This window comes from Mustela nigripes, chromosome 14 (genome assembly GCF_022355385.1).
Source record: "Mustela nigripes isolate SB6536 chromosome 14, MUSNIG.SB6536, whole genome shotgun sequence".
In the NCBI taxonomy this organism is placed as follows: Eukaryota; Metazoa; Chordata; class Mammalia; order Carnivora; family Mustelidae; genus Mustela; species Mustela nigripes.
The window spans coordinates 85,589,800-85,612,808 of NC_081570.1; the positions used below are offsets into that span (position 1 = coordinate 85,589,800).

Below are 23,009 nucleotides of genomic sequence, written 5' to 3' on the forward strand. Positions count from 1 at the left end.
GAGAGCCCACTGTTTGAGTTTTCCTCTGCAACACTGTCACAACAGATTCACTTTTGTCAGGACATCTACTGCTTCTACGTCCCATGGTCACTGCTTCTTCTGAATGCTAGTCTCTTCACTTTTCGTTACGATTTTCCTTCTTTTCTCTTCCAGTTCTCTTCAAGAAGTTTGGCTTTCATAACCATAATTGCCAATGAGAGTATGGGCTTTTTTTTTGAATATTTAATTTAAAAAATTTTTAAAGTAATTTCTACCCCCAACATGGAATCAAACTCACAATCCCAAGATCAAGATCAAGAGTTGCATGCTCCACTGACTGGCTTAGTCAGACACCCCAAGAAAGTGTTTTTGTTTTTGAGTCAGTGGCAAACTAAATGATCTCACTGTTACATTTAATCTTTCACATATTCCAGTTTTTGTCATTAGTGACTAGGATTCAAGGCCTGAATCTTTAATTCCTGAGAAAGACTGTTGATTCTTTTGAACACTAAGGATTATAGAAGGCAGGCCTCCAGATAAATTAAGTGTTAATGTATATGTTTCTAATATGGTAACTGGTCAGAAGATAATCATTCATCATAGAGGACCTTTTCTATTTTCCTAATTTCAGCTTTTAAACCACCAAATTAAATTCTGTAAGTTATTAAAAGTAAACATCTCTTTTAATTAGTACCCATAACAAAAGGACAGCAGTAATCAATTTGGCAAAATAGATGAACATGTTTACAATACCTTTTAAAGCTTCCGTTTCTATGTCTACTAATGGCTTTCCCACATAGGCAATATCGTCTAGATTATAATACAGTTTTTTAATTACTCCATCATAACGACTAGTGATAGTAACAGAAGCTTTATCGCTTTGAACTTCACAGATGCTATCAAATTGAGACACTGTATCTCCTTCTTTTACATACCTAAAAGAAAAAGACACAAAACACTTTTACATGAATAATTATAAGTATATAATACTAATCATTCTAACAATGTAAATGCTACACTGAATTAGGTCAGTATCTATCCACTATGTCATTTAGTCCCAGATAGTGCACCAAAAAATGTCAGAAAAAGACTATAAAGGGGTCTCTTTGATGTATCCTCAAGAAATACTAAAAATTTAAAAGCCATTGATAGATATATAATCCAAAAATTTAATTACACTTTCAGGTGTGATGCCTCACCCATTTCTTGGAAGAAATTCTAAAAATGTGTTTTTAAAATGTTATTTCCTTTTATTATATTAGCCTTCATCAAACTTTAAGGTTTGTCTATTATTCTATAATTAAGTCCAAAAATAGATATCCCTAATGCATATTCTTTGTAATTTCATGAATTTTGGATTGAGTTCTCTCAGTCTTTCCTTCTAGAATTTTTAAATCTGTTCTTTTATATGAGTCTCTTTTTCTCCTTAATCATCTTAGGTATGCTTTGTAAGTCTCTTCTAGATATTCTTTTTTTTCCCAAAGATTTTATTTATTCATTTGACAGAGACAGCACAAGCACGGGGAGTGGCAGGCAGAAGGAGAGGAAGAAGCAGGCTCCCCCAGTGAGCAGGGAGCCTGATGTGGGGCTCAGTCCCACCAGGACCATGACCTGAACTGAAGACACACACTTAACTGACTGAGCCATCCCAGTGTCCCAGGGTCTTCTAGATACTCTTAGCAAACAGACTAGGATGAATGGAACCAAATCTGAAATGCATCATATGATTTTGATTCTTATACCGTTCTTCATGTATCTAGCACATTTCTGACTTACTATCATCAATTCTTCATTAAGATAATTGTTCAGTCCTTCTTATTCCTTGTTTTCTTATCTTAGCCAGTTCTCAGTCCATAGTAAAACATCACCCATGACACAGAAACTAGGTTTAAAAGCACATATAGCAGGGGCGCCTGGGTGGCTCAGTGGTTTGGGCTGCTGCCTTCGGCTCGGGTCATGATCTCAGGGTCCTGGGATCGAGCCCCGCATCGGGCTCCCTGCTCCGCAGGAAGCCTGCTTCCCTCTTTCTCTCTCTCTCTCTCTGCCTGCCTCTCTGCCTACTTGTGATCTCTGTCAAATAAATAAATAAAATCTTTAAAAAAAAAAAAAAGCACATATAGCAGACTTAAACTTCTAGAATGGTGGACTATGTCCGTCTGGAACTCTGCTCCTCTATAAATACAAGTATACCAGCAAAAGTTATTAAAAACGGACTTTTTCAGAATTCTAGAAATTACAATAGGGCAATAATCAAGAAAGACCTATTTAGGAAAAGTGGCTGAATCTCATTAAAAATAGCTGGCTTTATCTTTTTTAAAAAAGACTTTATTTATTATTTGAGAGATAGCAAGAAAGAGCAAGCACAAGCAAGGGGAAAGGCAGAGGGAAAGGGAGAGAGAGAATCAGACTCACCAGTGAACAGGAAGCCCAACATGGGGCTCGATCCAGGACCGTGACCTGAGATCATGACCTGAGCTTAAGGCCGATGTGATTGAGCCACCCAGGTGCACCCTACTTTTATTATTTTAACTCCTCTTCTCCTTTTCTTTTCCAGCTCAGCATTAGTCTTGAAAATCAGCAGCCTTATGTTATAGCAAGGGCAGACCCAAGTTTGGAGTTTTACAAAAAGCTATGCTCCCAGAGAACTGTCCCTATTTGACATGTTGGACAGCTATTTGGGGAAAATCCATTCACAGAGCTCATTCTTGTTTGACATGACTCAGTTCCCTCAGGGTGTTTGCTGAAAATAGTCCACAGCAATTGAAAATTGTGGCTAGCTTAGGCAATGATAAAAGGGCAAACAAGAGGTTCTTAAAAGGAAGACCTGGGTAATAAGACGTCCATATATCCTACCACTTATCTGCCACATTATTTTATGTAAAATATCCAGTTTTCAACAAAATACTACAAGACATGTAAAGAAACACAAAGTATGGCCCGTGTAGAGAAAAGCAGTCAATGGAAACCATCCCTGAGGATGTACAGATGTTAATTAATAATAATTAATGTTATTAATTAACTTCAATAAAAGTTAAATCAGCAATTAAATATTCAAAGTACTAAAAGAAACCATATCTAAACAATTAAAGGGACACAGGAGAAAATGATGCCTCACTAAATAAAGACTATCAATAAAGAGATAAAATCTTTGAAGAAATAATGGCTAAAAACTTCCTAAACTTGAAGAAAACATTAATGTACCCATGTAAGAAACTCAACAAAGTCCAAATAGGATAAATTCAAAAGAGCCACACCTAGACACTTCATAATCAAACTGCTGAAAGGCAATGAGAAAATCTTAAAATCAGCAAAAGAAAAACCACTCATCAACTATAGGAACCCTTTCAAGACTAACAGATAGTTTCTAGTCAGAAACCATGGAGGCCAAAAGGTAATGAATGCACATTCAATGTGCTGAAAGAAAAGAAAGACTGGGGATGTCTGAGTGGCTCAACTGGCTGCATCTGCCTTTAGCTCAGGTCAGGATCTTGCGGTCCTGGGATGGAGACCCACATTGGGCTCCTTGCTCAGCAGGGAGCCTGCTTCTTTCTCTGCCTGCTGCTCCCCATGCTTGTACTCTCTCTCTCTCTGACAAATAAATAAAATCTTTAAAAAAAAAAAAAAAGAAGGAGAAGAAAGACTGCCAGTCAAGGATCTTATATCTAACAAAAGTGTGCTTCAAAAAATGAAGGAGAAATAAATACATTCTCAAATAACTTAAAACAGTATTTTTGCTAGCAACTTGCCTTACAAGAAATGCTAAAAGGAGTCCTTCAAGCTAAAATAAAAGGCCAATAGACAGCAACTCAAATCCACATGAAGATATAAAGAATACTAATAAAGATTAACTACATAGGTAAATATACAAGACACTATACATATTTTTTAAAGATTTTATTTATTTATTTGACAGAGAGAGATCACAAGTAGGCAGAGAGAGAGGAAGAGAAGCAGGCTCCCTGCTGAGCAGAGAGCCCGATGTGGGGCTCAATCCCAGGACCCTGGGATCATGACCAGAGCCGAAGGCAGAGGCTTTAACCCACTGAGCCATCCAGGTGCCCCAAGACACTAAATTTTCTTTGTACAGCTTTTTAATTCTATCTGATTTACAAAACAAGTGCATAAAGCAATATTTTAAAAACTATTGATGGGCTTATAATTTTAAAACAGGTAATACATATGATGATAATAGCAAAAAAGGAGGGGAGAAGGGAAGAAGCTATATTGGAGCAACGTTTTTAATGTACTATAGAAACTAAGTTGATATTAATCCAAACTACATTGTTTTTTATTAAACCACAGGGCAGCCACTAAGAAAGTAACTAAATTATATATATATATATATATAAAGACTAAATATATAGATATAAGAAACAAGGAAATTAAAATGGTATGGTAGAAATAGCTATTTATCACAAGAGGCACTAATGGGAGAAATATATGAAAAAAACCACATAAAACATAGAAAACAAATAGCAAAATGGCAGATATGAATTTTACTTTATCTATTATATTAAATATAAATGGCTTAAACATGCCAATAAAAGGCATAGTTGGAAAAATGGATTTCAAAAAATGATTCCACTATATACTATCTATGAGACACAAATAAGTTAAAAGGATGCAAAAAAATATATCATGCAGGAGGGAAAGATGGTGGCAGAGCAGGAGGACCCAAGGCTCACCTCATCCCACAAATACAACTAGACAACTCCCATATCAACCTACATACCCTTAAGAAATCATACCTTAAGAAATCAGTCTTAAGGCTGGCAGAACAAACTCCACAACTAAAGGTAGAGAAGAGGTCACATTAATGAATGTAGGATGTGCAGAGACATGGTTTAGGAGAGAAACAGACTGGCAGCTGCAGTTGCGAGGTAGGTAACTGGTGGCAGAGAAGGGTGAGAGACTAACACACAGGGGAGTGCACGGGGAAAACTTAATTGCAATAGTAATTGGCTTGGAATTGGCTGAATTTCAGGAGTTCTTGCAAACAGCACAGCTTAAAGCCTAGAGCTGTCAAGGTCAGTGGACTTGGCTCAGAAAGAGCCTGAAGGCATTGAGGGTGCTCTTGGAAAGAAGACTAGGCAAATAGCCTGCAGATATACAGCATGGAAACAGTGACCTCAAAAACATCCTGGATCACAAGGTGAGAAGGTTATTTGTTTATCTTAGAGGACATCCCAGAGAGGCAGCATTCACAGAGAGAACCCTTCAGAAACAAAAGAACTGGGAGGTGCAATTTCCCTCCCCTCCCCTTCAGCAAAAGCACAGGTCTACCTACAGGAAGCTGTGTGGTGCTGACACATACTATTTAGCATGTTTACACCAAGTCCCACCACCCCCTGCACCCCATGCTCCAGTGGAAGCACCCTTCCTGGCCACACTGCCTCAGTCCCAGCATGGTGGGTCCCCTCCCCCAAAAGACTGGTCCAAAACCCTACCAATGCTGTATCTCCCAATCTGGGAGTTTTGTGGAGCCTTGGTTCTGACAGCAGTGGCAACAGGGTCTCATTTGACAAGCAGACCAGAGCACACCTAATTAAAACACACCACAATCAGGCCAGGGACCAAATATTGCCCACAACAGGCCAAGGTATCCTCTGCAGACAACACGCCTAAAGAATAAAGTGGCCAGGATAAAACAGCAGAGCACATGCAACACACACTGGAGACACTCCTATAAGTGCCAGGCTTTGGAGAACAGGGGACACTACATGGCAGGGCACTAGGATACTAGAGGACCTCTTCTTTATAAGGTTATTACCTTTAAGAACATGTTTCTAAACACAAAGAAACAGGCACAGAGACTTAAACAAAATGAGAAGACAGAGAAATTTGATCCAAATGAAAGAATAGGCCATGGCTGGAGATCTAAGTGGAAGAGATATAAGTAATATTCCTGATGGAGTATTTCAAGTAATAATCATAAAATACTCCTTAAACTTGAAAAGAGAGTAGGACACATCAGTAAGACCCTTAATGGAGATTTAAAAAAAGATCAAATTAGAGATGAAGAGTAAAATAAACAAGATTAGAAACACACTTTATGAAATGAACACCAGTTTGGAGCAAATTAATGATCTAGAAAACATAGTAATGGGAAGTAATCAAGTTGAACAAAAGAGAGAAAAAAGAATTATGCAAAATGAGAACAGACTTAAGGAACTCAGTGACTCCACCAAATGTAGTAGCATTTATATTATAGGAGTCCCAAAAGAGAGAGAAAATGGTGATAGAAACTTTATTTGAAGAAATAATAGCTGAAAACAGCTCTAATCTGGGGAAGGAAACAGATATCCAGACCTAGTAGGCACAGAGAGCCCCCATCAAAACTGACAAAAGCAGATCTACACCAAGACATATTGTAATCACATTGGCAAAATACAGTGTTAAAGAAAATTTAAAAGCAGAAAGACAAAAGAAAACAGCAACATACAAGAAAAACCACATAAGGCTATCAAGAGATTTTTCAGCAGAAACTTTCAAAGCCAGAAGAGATTGACATGATATATTTGAAGTGCTAAATGGAAAAAAAATGCAGACAACAATGCTCTAGTGATCAAGTCTATCATTCAGAATAGAAGGAAAGATAAGGAATTTCTCAGACAAACAAGTACTAAAGGAGTTTATGGCCACTAAACCAGCCTTGCAAGAAACATTTAAAGAGACTCTGAGTGGAAAGGAGAGACTGACAGTGACAGTATGATGGTAGGAAACACAAGAGCAGTAAAAATGACTATTCCTGTAAAAAATAAGTCAAAGAATTCACAAGTAGAAGGATGTAAAATATAACAATATATACCTAAAACATGGGGAGGAGAGAAGAATGTGCTCAAATTAACATGGCCATCAACTTAATTTACACTGCTATATGCAGAAGATGTTATATATAAACCTAATGGTAACAACAAACCAAAACCCACTAATAAATATGCAAAGAATAAAGAGAAAGAAATCTAAATATATCACTCAACAAAACCAGAAAACCATGAAAGACAGGAAAATTCTTCAGAAACAACCACAAAACAGGTAATAAAATAGTTAAAAATACATATCAATTACTTGGAATGTAAATGGATTAAATATCCCAATCAAAAGACACAGGGAGACAGAATGGATAAAAAACAAAAATAAAAAAAAAAAAAGACCCATCTATATGCTGTTTACAAGAGACTCATTTTAGACCTAAAGACACCTGCAGATTGAAAGTGGGGATGGAGAAACATCTATCATACAAATGGATGTCAAAAGAAAGCTGAGTATGGGGCACCTGGGTCTCTCAGTCGGTTGAGCTCCTGACTCTTGATTTGGGCTTGGGTCTTGATCTCAGGGTCATGAGATCCAGCCCTATATCAGGCTCTATGCTCAGCATGGAATCTGCTTGAGATTTTTTTCTCCCACTTCCTCTGTTCCTCCCTCAGCTCATGTTCTCTTTCTCTACAATAAACAAATAAATAGAATCTTTAATTAAAAAAAAAAAAAGAGGGGTGCCTGGGTGGCTCAGTGGGTTAAAGCCTCTGCCTTTGGCTCAGGTCATGATCTCAGGTCCTGGGATGGAGCCCCACATCAGGCTCTCTGCTCAGTGGGGAGCCTGCTTCCCACCCCACTCTGTCTGCCTCTCTGCTGCTTGTGATTTCTGTCTGTCAAATAAATAAATAAAATCTTTAAAAAAAAAAAAAAAGAAAGAAAGAAAAGAAAAGAGACAAATAAGGACATTATGTAATAAAAAAGGGGACAATCCAACAAGAAGATATAATTGTAAATATTTATGCACCCAACATGGGAGGACCCAAATAAATAAAATAGCTAATAACAAAAATAAAGGACCCAATATATAATACAATAATAAAAGAGTACTTTAATACCCCACTTACATCAATGGACAGCTCATTTAAACAGAAAATCAACAAGGAAACAATGACTTTGAAAGACACTCTGGACCAGATGGATTTAATAGATATATTCAGAACATTCCAGCATAAAACAGGAGAACATGCACTCTTTTCAGGCATATATGGAACATCCTCCAGAATAGATCACATATTAAGCAACAAAACAATCCTTGACAAATTCAGGATGACTAAAGTCATACGATGTATCTTTTCCTATCACAATGTTATTAAACTAGAAATCAACAACAAGAAAAAATTTGGAAAGCTCACAAATACAATGAGGTTAAATAACATGCTAATAAGCAAGAATGGGTCAAACAGGAAATAAAAAGAGGAAATTTTAAAAGTACATAGAAACAATTGAAAATGAAAACATAAGGTCCACAAACAAAGTTCTAAAAGGGAAGTTTACAGCAATTTGGCCTACCTCAAGAAGCAAGAAAAATCTCAAATAAACAGTCTACTCTTATCCCCAAAAAAGCTAGAAAAAAGAACAAAAACAAAACCTAAAAGTAGCAGGAAGGAAATAAACAAGATTAGGGCAGAAATAAATGATAAAGAAATTTTAAAAACAATAGAACAGATCAATGAAACCAGGACCCGGTTCTTTGGAAAAATCAATAAAATTGATAAACCTCTAGCCAGACTTATCAAGGAAAAAAGAAAAAGAACTCAAATAGATAAAATCACAAATGAAAGAGGAGAATCAACCACCATCACCACAAAAACACAAACAATTGTAAGAGATTATTATAAAAACTATCTGCCAACAAATTGGACAACTGGAAGTAATGGATATATTACTAGAAACATATAAACTACCAAAACTGAATCAGAAGAAATTGAAATTTTGAGTAGAGAACCAGCAAAGAAATCAAATCAGTAGTGAAAAAACTCCCAACAAACAGAAGTCTTATCGATACATCACATCAATAATAAGAATCATATGATCATTTCAATAGACATATAAAAAGCATCTTACAATGTACAGTATCTATTCATGATTAAAACCCTCAACAAAGTAGGTTTAGAGGGAACATAACTCAACATAATAAAGGCCATATATGAAAAACCCAGAGCTAACATCATCCTGAATGAGGAAAAACTGAGACTTTCCCTAAGGTCGGGAATAAGATATGATGTCCACTTTCTTCACTTTTATTCAACATTGTACTAGAAGTACTCACCTCAGCAATAAGACAACAACAAAAATAAAAGGCATCCAAACTGGTAAAGAAGAAGCAAAACTTCCACTTTTTGCAGGTGACATATTATATAGAAAACCCAAAAGATTCCACCAAAAAACTACTAAAACTGCTAAATGAATTAAGTAAAGCTGCAGGATACAAAATCAATGTACAGAAATCTGTTTCATTTTGATACATCACTATAGAAGCAGCACAAAGAGAAATTAAGAAAACAAACCCATTTACAATTGCACCAAAAATAAGAAGACATCTAGGAATAAACCTAACCAAAGAGAAGAGAAAGACTTGTACTCTGAAAAAAATAAAACACTGATGAAAGAAACTGAAGATCATACAAAGAAATGCAAAGATATTTCAGCTCATGGATTGGAAAAACAAATATGATTAAAAATGTCTATACTACTGCGGCACCTGGGTCGCTCAGTGGGTTAAGCCTCTGCCTTCAGCTCAGGTCATGATCTCAGGGTCTTGGGATCAAGCCCGCATCGGGCTCTCTTCCCCCTCTCTCTGCCTGCCTCTCTGTCCACTTATGATCTCTCTCTGTCAAATAAATAAATAAAAAATCTTTAAAAAAAAACTCTACTATATTTTTTTACTCAAAGCAATCTACACATTTAATGTAATTCCTATCAAAATACCAACAGCATTTTTCACAGAGGTAGAACAAACAATCCTAAAATTTGTATGGGATCACAAAAGACCACAAATAGCCAAAGCAATCTTGAGAAAGAAACGCAAAGCCAGAAGGATCAGAATTCCAGACTTCAAGTTATATTACAAAGCCGTAATAATCAAAACAGTATGGTACTGGCACAAAAACAGACATGTTGATCAATAGAACAAAACAGAAAATCCAGAGATAAACTCACAATTATACAGTCACAACACATGCAAAATACATAACACACACACACACACACACACACACACACACACACACACAAAATCATGCAAACAGTAACCAAAAGAAAGCTGGAGTAGCTGTATTACTATCAGACAAAACTGACTTTAAAGCAAAAGCAAATATATAATCCAAACTTGTTTTGGAAATCTGTCAAAGCCTTTTTGAAATTGAAGTATTTTTCTTCTTTACCCATTTATTTGCTGCTACAAATTCTAAGGATAAGGTTTTACTGCCACTTACACAAAAACATCACCTTCTGTGAAATCATGCTTCCTTACACATTCAAATTTCTATTCTTGCTGTACAGCACACTATTCTACTTTTGAACATTTTACCAATCTACATTATATATACATATGATGTATGTGTGTGTGTATATATATATAGTATGTGTATCTATATATATACCATATGGTAATACATACTACATATATCACATAATATTATATATAGAGTGCTTAAATACATGATGTTGTATATATAGAGAGTGTGTGTATATATGTAATTATATATACATATACTTTTTTAAAGTAGACTTAAAAAAATAAAAAAGCCCAATGTGGGGCTCAAACTCACAACCATGAGATCAAGGCCTGAGCCAAGATCAAGAGCCAACCACAACTTACTGAGCCACCCAGGCGCCCCCAACTGCTTTACAATATATATTATTTCCCCTTGAATTGAGATTTATAGATATTAAGTTAGAGAAAAAGCACACAGAATTTAAGAAAGCTCTTAATATTTCTTTAAAAACTTCTTGTAAAACCTTAAAAAAAAAAACTTCTGTAAAACCTTAATCAAATATGTGTTTCTTATCTAATGAACTATTAATTTTCATTAGGAATGACATAATCTCCTTTTCCAAGAACCTTAAAACCCTATATCAAAACATATGTGTCCAGAGAATTAGTAAGAGGTAGAAATTAAGAAATGTTAAAAAAAAAAATTCTAGAATCTACAAAGACTAGTGTTTGTCTTAGAAAGAAGTTATTTTTCTAAAAGATAGAAAGAAGCAAAAATGTACATATTACTTGGCAGATTTAAAAGGCATTCTCTATATATTATATTATTTGATCCTTTCAAAACCTTTGTGAGGGCGCCTGGGTGGCTCAGTTGGTTAAGCCACTGCCTTCGGCTCGGGTCATGATCCCAGGGTCCCGGGATCCAATATCTAGCTTCCCCTGCTCATGGGGAGCCTGCTAAAAAAACAAAAACAAAAATAACAACAAAAAACCTTTGTAAGATGGCAGAGTAAGTGCTGTTTCCCCCAATTTACACATTAAGAATCAATGCTCAGTAGAGACCAAGTGAATCCCAGGCAAGATGGTTTATAAGTATCAGAGTCAGGCTCTTCTAATTTGCTCTTGTTCCTTCCTTAATCCCACAATGCCACTAGAGATGTAACGGTAAGGCACAATTACATTCTTACTGTTTTCTAATTTACGAAGTAAAAACAGTGAGAACTACAGAGAAAGAATATACAAGTGGCTGAATTAGATTCTTATAGGGATCTTCAATGGTATAAAACTATGGAGAAGAGCACCCATTTATTCATCTTCACTGCTATTCCTAGAGACTTTTAAAAATTAGTTCACTACCCAGAGGTGTTTCTTTTTTATTTCCAAAAAGGAAACAGAAAAGAGGTAGAAGAATGATTAAAGCAGTAGGAGCCTGTTACAAGGCTTTTTTTGAAAAACTCTGAACCTTTGCAAAATTATTTTTTGATTAATATCTTTCAGTATTATATTTAACCTATCCTAAAAATACAGGCCAACTGTCAGAGAACAGTGAGTAAAATGTACAGACATTCTTACTGAGGTCATTTTCAGTAAAGAGAGCTTAGACTATATCATGATTATAAAATAGTCTGGAAAAAAATAGTTCATATAAAATGTCATTCAAACACATGGTCATATCAAGTTAACATATTTTACAGACTAATTTCCCTTTTTCATAGGGGGGTGAGCAGTGAAATAATTTTTTTAAAAGAATAAAAAATAATCCTTAAGAAATTACATCAAATAAAATGTCATGATGTATGATGAATTGTGTTAACAACATATTAGCAACATAAACTACCTTAATGCTTTTAAAACAAAGCATTGTTACAGAAAGAAATTTCTCAACTTAAAGAATTCATATTGTTTTCAAACAACTAATTTTTACATTGACTTACAATCTTTTTCAGAATAACTTACTTTTTTTTTTTTTTTAAGATTTTATTTTTAGGTAATCTCTACACCCAGCATGGGGCTCGAACTTCCAAACCTGAGATCAAGATCACATACTCTACTAACCAAGCCAGAGAGTTGCCCCAACTTACCATTCTTTAATAGTTACTTCTCTAATACCTTCTCCGATGTCTGAGAGTTTGAACTGAACAATCTGCCCCTGCAGAGCTTCAAAGACAAATGAGAAATGGTCTCATTAAATACATAATATATTCCTAATAGATGCTTTCACAACTAAATGAGAGGCAGAACCTATTGCATTTTACAGATAAAAAAAGTATTTAATAATTTTTGAAAGCATAAACATCATTCATAACCATCAAAGATTTAAATAAATTACTCAGCATCACAGACCTATGAATAATGGCCACAGCACTTCCATTTTCCAACATTCAAGAAAAAGAATGCACTCTTACAAAGGTATAGAAGGCCCAGCTAGCTGGATCTCCTTGTTTTCTGCTATTAAACTATAGTAACCTTACTGTCCTGCTCTTAGATCTCTTTTGACTTCAAGTAACTCTACTCATTCTTAGTGGATAACAATCAGATGGGTCCATATATAGAAAACTTGGAAAATTTTCATCTGTCCAAACCATGTTCTGCCAACTTATTAAATCTTTGTCTCTCTCCTTCCTTTCCATTGTTTATCCCTTTTTAAATTTCTACTCCACTTGTATTAACAACTAGATGCCAAGTGATACTTTATGGCAATTATTCCCCAGAAAAAGTATTTCTGGTCAACAGGAAGTAGATATGGATCCTCTCACCTTTGCAGGATAACAAGTGGCTCTGAACTGAGTCAAGAGTTCTCCTCTATCTTCATCAAAATTCATCAAAATTGCTTACAAAATACACAACAAGCTGATTCAAGTCCTAAGATTTTCTTTAATAAATATGAGGAGATAAGTTTATGGTTAAGAAATACAAGTGCATTTTTGATATAGAGGTATTAGGCACCTCTTATTTCCTCTCTGATAAGTTCGGTCCTCTTATGGCCTTCTGCTCAAAGTACAAACTGGAACCTTTCTGAAAAAGTAGTTTGGTGTTAAATATCAAAAGCCTTAAAAAAAAAAGTCCACATCTTTGACTCAATAAGCAATTCTGCTGTTAAGACTTTTTCCCCATGAGGAAATAATTAAGAAAGGTACACAAAGATTTGTACTCAAGAATAGTTATCATAGGGGCACCTGGGCTGGCTCAGTGGGTTAAAGCCTCTGCCTTCGGCTCAGGTCGTGATCCCAGGGTCGTGGGATCAAGCCCTGAGTTGGGCTTTCTGCTCAGCGGGGAGCCTGCTTCCCTCTCTCTCTCTCTGCTTGCCTCTCTGCCTACTTGTGATCTCTGTCTGTCAAATAAATAAATAAAATCTTAAAAAAAAAAAAAGAATAGTTATCATAGAGTTAAAATGAAGATCTATAATTCCAATTGAAGTAACTGAAAAACGACAAATATATTATGGAACCTCTATACAAAACAGTATTATTCAAGGGACAGCATGTGCAAGAAGAATATGGAAATATAGCACAGAGCATGGTTAGGGAATAACACACAATTCCATGGCTGAAGATAGTACATATGGCAAATAAATAAATAAATAAATCAGTCAAGATTGAAAAAGGCTTTCTTTGCTGTGCCATGGTGAGCTGCTGGAAATTTGCCCTGAAGGTGATCACGAGCCAGTGGTAAGTAAATATGGTTACACATTTTTTGCAGTTGCTCCCATAAGATGTAGAGTCTAATTTACCACTACTTAAATCTATGCTGGCTTATTACTTGCTTGGACAACAGAATACAGCAGAAGTGAAACTGTACAAACTCTGGAGCCAGGACCTCGCAGCTTCTTCTACCATCTCCCTCTTGGAATACTGCCTTGAAATCCTGGAGTAAGGAAACTTATCTAGTCTACTGGAGGATAAAAGGCCAAGTAGAGAAGAAATGAGACACCCCACCCAAAAACCAGGACCAACTGTCAGACATGTATGTGGGACCATCTTGGACCTTCCACCCAGATAATCCTCTAGCCGAGGATCCTCCTTAGTGAGCTCGGGTGAAACCAGCACAGGAACCATCTGGGTAACTTCCAGAATCCTGAGAAATAATAAATCATTGTTGCTTTAAGCCTAAAGTCATGGGCAGGGTTATTAGTCAGCAATAATTAACCAATGGGGAATACCATCTGCAATTTCAGATTTGTAACTTTAAATCTATAAATTTTAGAAAGAATCTCCCTGGCAGGAATGTGGTGGATGGGGTTGGGGAAGGGATGACAGAGAAAGCAGTTAGGAGGCTATTACACGTATGAAACAGAAGTATAGAATTTAATATATTTATATATTTTCAAAACTGTCTGAAAAAGAGAAGACAGACTTAAGAATCATGAGGATGTCAAATTAATAGATCTCAGTAATCAATTTGATGTGAAACAGGAATCAGGAAGGCTCCAGGTTTCTCTCTTAAGTATTCACCAAGTTAGGGAATATAGGAAGAGAATGTATCCCAAGTACCTAGAACAGTGCCTTGGAAGACAGCAGGTGATAAGTAAGTATTTGTGTTAAATTAATTTATTCTCACAATGACACAATGAGTTAGGTACAGTGATTACTCCAATTTTACAGATGATGAAATAGAAAGGAATTAAGTAACTTGCTTAAAGTTACACAGCTAGTAATTGATAGACCAAGAACCCAAAGCTTCAGGTAAGTGTTTAGAGACTAGATCAAGAAGTTGGGAGTTTCTGCTTGAATGGCCTCTATTTTCTCAAAGAAGTAAAGAGAAAAGATCAACTTTTAAAAATGAAAATCTTAAAAAAAAAAATAAATAAAAAAGAAGGCAAAGGTAGGGTTTATATATCTTAAGGTATTATGGAAAATGACCTATAAAAAGGCATGGAAAGACTTGATCTCAAGGGTTAGATCTGCCTGGAATCCCCCTATTTTTCATTGCTAGCACAGACTGGCAACAAGTATCTGTCAAAAGCTTAATGATGTAACAAAAGCCTAGGATTCTTTATCAGAGATCTAAATAGAAAATCAGGAAAAAAAAATCTTAGTGCCCTTGCCAAATCTAATACTTAAGCCTCAAGTTCTTTACTGAGGGTAGAAAAAGATGTGAGAAAGGTAATTAAATGGTAAAAGTCAGGAAACTTTCTATTTAGGAACACTTGGTGAAAGTTTCATCACACAATCTTAACACAACAGACTGAGGTAAGTGCTTCATCCAACCAGTAATACAGTGACAGTATAAGGATATAATCTACTAAGTCAACAATTTACCTGACTATTGCACTCGGATGAGCCAGGTGATACAGAGCAGATGGCCCAAGACAACCCATTCCCAACATTATGAAGACACACACATTTATGTAAAGATATGAAAGGGATAGGGGCAGGGCACACAAAAAAGAAAGTAAGAAAAGGATAGATTCAGGGAAAGCGAGGAGGGCTGGGCTAGAATGAAAAGGTTAACTCTTTCTACTTTGATAAGTTTTTAATTACCTTTTTAAAAAGTTCTGAGTATGATATAAAACATTATTGTATACAGTCTATTTTGAGATCATACTTACCAGCAGTTGTTTTCAGCAACTGATGTGGATGACTATACTTGAATGAAGGATAACCAAAGAAACACACGTATTTTGGCTTCAAAACATGAACATTCGTACATGTCTGAAAGTAGCGAACACAAATCTAAAGATGAGAAAATAAAAAAGTAAAAGCTTTTGTTAATGTTCTTGATGGCTTATCTCTGTAAGTTCACACTGAATTTCAAGTCTGTTCTAAAAGTAGAACAGTCATTATCACAATACAAACAGTATGAAATTATCCAGGCCAATATCTGAACTGGCCCAAACCTGGAATCAGTGAAAATAAAGTTTATTAAGACTGGTTATTTCTCAAGTATTTCTGTTCAAGAAATCAAAGGAACTTAAACCCTGTCACCCAGGAACATTCTTTTGTTCTTTTACTTAGTAAAACTATATCCCTAAAGTCACAGCTGCTTATATGCTTATGATCCTTGCTTAAAATTTCTTGAGAAAGTGAAGAAATTTTAACGATATATTTTGTACAAACACATGAGTTTGTAGGTACAGCTGCGTCACTAAAGACTTCCCAAAATAAAACTACTAAAGACATTGAAAACATGTGTAGTGCTGTAGGGAAAGGTTTTCTTACTATAATCTACAGATGACTCTTTAGATGTGACCATTTTGTATAACATCTCAGTATAATGCAAGACAATATACAAGAGAAGTAAGTTGACCTTAATGTATTCATCTTGATATATTAGAACCTATGTGTCTGAAAGGTAGACTATTTTATTTTGAAAGTTAACATTTCAATGTTATTAACAGCAGGTTAACTATATCACACTTTTAAACATAATGTACAGAAATTTCGAACCCCATTACTGTATTTGAGAAAGGTGGTATATATTCACAATTTTTTTTATTAATGTAGGAGTTACTTTTAATTAAAAAAAATTATTTTATTATCATGTACTTTATCCTTCGGTGGTGATTAGCCCTTAAATTTAAAAGTTATTTTATAATACATATTATGTTATGTACTATAGCCACATTATAATGTGTATTTATAAACAAGAATTTTGTTCTTTTTCTGACAGCAAATAATATAAAAACAAGTATTTGGTTTACCAACATGAATAATACATTTAAATTATTATGTGATATTTCACCTTAATTTCTAAGCTGTTACTGATTTCTGAAAGCAAAGAAAAACTAAAGATCTCTTTCCTAAAACACAAATAATCTTAAATCATGCATCTTAGTTTTACCTTAAGAGATAATCGTAAAGCAACTAATCTTTACAATATATATTTTATTTTTATTAACATTAACATTTGGGAAACATAAAACCTAAAGAAAATTGATAGCTTAAAACTTAGCAGATAGTGAAAGAATTCTCTTTCCCAAACCCCCATTTTCTGTGTCCTTTCTTTCTCCTTCAACTTCCACAATCCTGGCTCTTAATCAACAACAGAATGAAAGGTGTAAATCAACCTCCACTTCATCAGACATTCATAAATTTTAATTTAGGGCAATAAATGGAGGTTTTGAAGAATATGGGTTCACCTTGATATAAAGAAATGGTTTTTAAAAAACCTTGAGAGAAAATTAAACTACTAGGAAGTCCTACCTTAAACAATGGCAACTTTTATTGAAGAACTACTAATTGGGCAAGGGAGGCAGGAATGCCTACTATGTGCTGGATACTTTAAAGGTCTTTAAATCCATCATCTTCTTTTTAATCTCACAATTACCTTCTGAAATAATGGGCACATTAGCCCTCTTTAACACATGAGAAACTAATGATCAAGGAGGTTAAATGCTTTGTCTAAGGTCACAAATAGCAAACAAATAGCAAAATTCACCTCTGAAACCAAGAAAATTTGACTCTGAAGCTGAGGCTCTTTCTCTCACATCACATTGTTATATATAGTAGAAATAATCCCTGCTTTGAATTTATAACCTAGCAGAAACAAATAAACACACACACACACACACATTCATGCATGGACATGTATGCTCTAGTTTTTTGTAATAAGTATAGGCAGTAGGCGTTAGAGGAACTTAAGCCGAGAGTTTTTTTGTGTTTTAGTTTGGTTTTTTAAGGTTGGCTTGATCTGGGAAGGCTTCCGGGGGAAGAGTTGTGGTGGGCCTTGCATTGTAAGTATTAATTATTAAAGAGCAGCAATGCACTTTTAAAGCAGAGGGAACAGAAGAAACAAAGAACTGCTGCCAGAACTTGTCTCCTCAGGCAGTGAGTTGCTTGATTTGGCTTGATCAAATTTATAAAAGTGTTGCAGGGTGCCTGGGTGGCTCAGTCATTAAGCATTTGCCTTCTGTTCAGGTTATGATCTCAGGGTCTTGGGATAGAGCCCCACAGGCTCCCTGCTCAGTGGGGAGTCTATTTCCCGCCCCCCAGCTGCCCCTCCTGCTTATGCTCTCTGCTCTGTCAAATGAAATTAAAAAGAAAAAAAAAGGAGGGGGGAGTGTTGGAAGTGGCTCAATGAGGACCGAATTATTGTTGAATATAACGGTCAGGCTAAGGAGTTTGAACTTCTACACTACAGATTATTGAAGAAAAAGGACTAAGAAATTAATATAGTTGCAGTTTATTGGTTAGATTATAACAGGTAAAGCCAAATAAGAGAGGAAAAAGTTAAGAAACTATTACAGTATTTGAGGCATGAACTACCAGGCTCCTGAAGTGATTTACAGTGGAAAAGGAGAAAGCAACATAAGTACAACAGGCATTATGTGACAGTGACTAATTGGGACTAAGAGAAGACTAGACTAATTAGTGAAGCTGCTGAATGGAAAGATAAAAAAGCAACAGAAGGGGCGCCTGGATGGCTCAGTGGGTTGAAGCCTCTGCCTTCGCCTCGGGTAATGATCCCCGGGTCCTGGGATTGAGTCCCGCATGGGGCTCTCTGCTCACCAGGGAGCCTGCTTCCTCCTCTCTCTCTCTCTGCCTGCCTCTCTGCCTACTTGTGATGTCTCTCTGTCAAATAAATAAATAAATAAATCTTTAAAAAAAAAAAAAAAGGCAACAGAAGGGAGAAGGAGAAAAAATAATTTGTCAAACTAAAAAGACTTTTTCTAGAAACAGAATGCAAAAAATAGGAAATGAAGCCAAGTTTTAGTAGATTCAAACAAGGAAATAAATAATAATTAAACAGGTAATTGTTGAGCATTCCTAAAGACAGGGATTGTGCTGGGCTTAGTAATTCAAAGCTAAATAAGCTATAGAATATAGTCCCTAAATTCAAGTTGCTTACACTTCATTACAAGAAGACAGACAAAATAGAAAAGCTCACTATTATTTCGATGGTAAATTCATCAAGAGTCAAATGCTCAGTGCAATAAGGGAGAATAAAACACAACGTAGTAAGACCTTGTTCATGATTTACTACACATATTAAGACCTCCTGTTATTTATACTTTACAACAGATGGAAAAAATAGACTTTTTACTGAGTTGTTCAACAAACATTTATTGAGTGTCTACTCTGTGCTAGGCACTTGGGATTAGAGAACAAAATAGATGAATTCCTTCTCTCATGGAATGTACAGTCCATACCTTCAAAGGAAGACAGTTGGGGCGCCTGCGTGGCTCAGTGGGTTAAAGCCTCTGCCTTCGGCTCAGGTCAGAATCCCAGGGTCCTGGGATCGAGCCCCACATCAGGCTGTCTGCTCCGCAGAAAGCCTGCTTCCTCCTCTCTCTCTCTGCCTGCCTCTCTACCTACTTGTGATCTCTGTCTGTCAAATAAATAAATAAAATCTTAAAAAAAAAAAAAGTCAAAGGAAGACAGTTAAAGAGTTGATCATGACATAGTGTTATAATGGGAAGAACAGAGTATTAAAAACAAACACAAAGGAGGAAACCAATCTACTTCGAGAAAGCAAATTTGAAGTAAGACCTAAGGGCTGAGTAGGAGTAATCCAGGACATGAGGTGTTATTACAGATGAGGACATAGGGAAAGAAAGCAAGAGTCTTTAAAGCATAGGAAATACATGTGCAAAGGTCTGGAGTCTGAAGTTGAGAGAGGCAGTGTATTTAATTAACTGAAGCTCACTGTATTTCCAATGTAGTTCAGTGTGGGGCAAGGGTGAGGCAAGTGTCAGAGTGGGGGTTGGGGTGGGTAGGTTTCAGCAAGAGATGAAGCCTGAGAGATTTGGCAATTTTAAGCAAGGAAATGACATTCTCAAATGTGTATCTTACTTTGTAAGATCACCCTGGTTACACTACGGAGAATGGGTTGGAGAGGCACCAATTGGAGGCAGAAAGTCCAATTAGGTAGGACCAGGAAAGCTGCAGCTGGGGGCAAGGTGGAAAATAATGACTAAATTCTGAAGTTGTATAGGCTAGAATCAAAAGAGAAACAGGTCTAAGGGTTTAGCTCTGGAAACTAGAATCCGATGTGCCTCTGAGGCATTAGGGTAAATGCTGTGAGATGGCTAAATGCTAACTCCTTCAAGACCCCCTGGGCTAGCGGTGGCCATGTAACATAGTCCTGGCCAAAGTGTGGCTGGTACCACCCCCTCCCCCTTCCTCCCTCAAATATGAAGTTGTAGTGGCCCTCTTGTAACCATAAGGAAAAGGCCTCATGAATTGTTGAAATGACAACCCTGATAAGTATGAGCCACTTAACCAATGCCAGCTGCCATCTAGCTATGGGATGCATAGTTAGTTAATGTCCCATTTATTGGCTGGGTTTTTATTTCTTGCAGCTGAAAAATACCTACTATGTATGCAATTAGAGCTCTCCAGGACAGCTGGATATATGTGGGTCTGGAGTAGAGCTGGCTTGAAGACTGGAACTTTAGGAATTATCAGCATACAGACAGCAACTAAATTGAAAGAAGTGGCTGAAGTAGTTTGGGAAGTGCAGAGTGCCAAAGTCCTAGCCCTTATAAACACCAATACATATTTACAAGTCGGGCAGGAAAAACAGGAGATTTGGATGGAGTGGCCAAACATCTAGGAAGAAGAATAGTGGGAAGTGGTGTCACAGAAGCCAAGCAAGGAGAACTTTCAAGAGAGGCCAATACCTACCACGGTGTAAATCTCAAGTTACACAGTATCCCTTAAGAACTCCTCTCTGACCCACCAGTACCCCTCCTATGTGTTCCTGTAACTCTATAATGTCCCATTATAGCACTTCTCAAGCTGTCCTAATTCTTTGTAGTAACTTTTTCTTCCCTGCCTTCCACCCCAAGGCTGTAATTAATCTGAGACGGCAGGGTTCTCTCATTCACATTTGCTTCGCGAGTGCCTAGCACAGGACCTAGTACACAGCAGGCTCTTGACAGATTTTCTAAGCTCAGGGATCGACCACTGTAAGACCTTAGGGAAAAGGGATCCCAGAAGGAAAAACGCTATGCAAATAGGACGAAACACTATGCTTACCGGGATGTCAGGTGATTGGTGCTAAAGGGTTGTTCAAAGGGGAAAACTTCAGGGGAGATGGAGGTAGGTCGCAGCTATGGTGATAAAAAGTTGTAAAGATATGTGGCACAGACACAGGAGAGGAACACAGGTCCACAGAATGGAGCCTGAGTCTCCCTGCTCCTTGGAGGCAAGGACCCGTGCTGTTACGGTTTGCTTTACGGGTCTCTTCCTCTAGACTGTAAGTTCTCCGAGTTCCTCTAGACTGCAAGTTCTCCGAGGCAGGGGTCGTGTGCTCAGTGTCTGGCACACAGTGGGTGCTCAATAAATGCTGAATGAATATATATCTCCATATCCCCAGCACCTAGATGGTGCCCAATGAAAGGCTATCGGGTGAAAGGCTAGATGGCATTGGGTGTAGATAAGCTGGAAGGAGACGGAGTTGCGACAGAAACGCGGCCAGGTAAGGAAGGAGTGGGTCTCTGGACCGGTCCGCTCGCCACCTTCTCTGCCCTTCGTGTAGCATACATCCTTCCACTTCTCCATCCCACGTGCCCCGACCGCCTGGCTCTCGGACGACAAAGTAACACACCTCTCCGGGAACACTGGCGACAAGTCATTCCTTCCCGACCTCAAATCAGCCCCAAACCCCTTACCAGCCGCCCAGCATTCTGGCTCCAGGTCCTCAGCACACGCACTGCAGCCATCTTACCCGGAAATGACAAATGCTCGGTGGTTGTGAAGAGTTGTCTCGCAGGGCCGACCAATGGGGAGCCGGGAAACGCACCTCCCCCTGAGCGGCCAATGGCGAGGGCAGGAACGAGCCTCCCACCCCACAGCCAACCAGCGGGCGGGGCGGGGCCTGAGGGAAACACGAAGGGGCGGAGAGTCCGGCACCGAGGTAAGAGAGCAACGCTGGTGGGGAAGAGCCAGGTGGAGGCAGCTCGACGTGAGGTTCGGGGACAAAGTTGGGCAGGCCATGGCTGTGTCCACTAACCATCATCTTTTTCATACGTGTAGTAGAAATGGAGACTGTTAAGGGAACAAAAAGGAAGACTATTACTTGGAGAGAGTTATGGTGAAGACCTGATGAGTAGGAAAATACCCCCTTTCAGCTTGTATCTTACCTGCCTTGATTACAGAAAATGCGACGTTTCCAAACTTTGCAGCAAGGCTCTGTATCACTAATCGAGTCACAAGTCTATGCTGGGATCCTACCCAGTGACTGGTATTCCTTACTCCATTGAGGGTTCTTAGTGACCGAAATTGCCTTTTCAATTTTTTTCCCCTACAGAAGATAAAGGTTACCCTAACGTCTGAAATAAAGATACCAACTTTATCTTTTCTTCTTAGAGAATGTTGTCAGATGCAGCTGTCCAGCATATACAATATATATCACAGACATATATAACCTTGATTTACTTGGCTCTTGGAGAATGTCAAATTCAGGTCAAGTTGATTGGGGGGAAAATATGAGATCAGAGTTTTAATAGTCAATCTTTCTCAGAGCAACTAGGACAACAATTACTAGAAACTTCCAGGATGACATTTGCATGGTTTTTGCCCTCCACATGAGAAATAAAATCTGTACAGATGTCTAAAGAATTAAAGACCAAAATATCGGAACAAAGACGTTTTAAATCCTCAATATTCAAGGTTAATAACTGGAACAAATTCTCAGTTGTTTCACAAATTTGCTAATATTACCCAAACTCACACTTTTTTTTTGCCTTTTTTTTTTTTGCTTTTCAGTATATTTCTCATACAAACTACTGTAAGCAATACATACGAATCATTACTTTTAGAACAATATCTGAAAAGTCAGAAGAACTTTAATTTTTTTAACTTTCCAATTAACAAAACATTTTATAAGCACTATT

General features: G+C 37.1%; 1 protein-coding gene across 2 annotated transcripts in view; it reads right to left on the reverse strand.

Moving 5' to 3' along the window:
• The window catches only part of DBT (dihydrolipoamide branched chain transacylase E2), a 54,309-nt gene extending 32,441 nt beyond the window's left edge, over positions 1-21,868 (reverse strand). The window contains exons 1-4 of one of the 2 annotated variants that reach the window (XM_059375505.1): positions 21,786-21,868; positions 15,780-15,903; positions 12,313-12,388; positions 733-914 (exon numbers count right to left, since the gene is read on the reverse strand). In XM_059375505.1, the coding sequence (XP_059231488.1) occupies positions 733-914; positions 12,313-12,388; positions 15,780-15,903; positions 21,786-21,836 (433 nt within the window). In that variant the 5' untranslated portion in view covers positions 21,837-21,868. Of the gene's footprint in view, positions 1-732; positions 915-12,312; positions 12,390-15,779; positions 15,904-21,785 lie in introns of those variants that run through there. The other variant, XM_059375506.1, reaches the window with a different exon arrangement.
• Between the last annotated feature and the right edge of the window lie 1,141 nt (positions 21,869-23,009).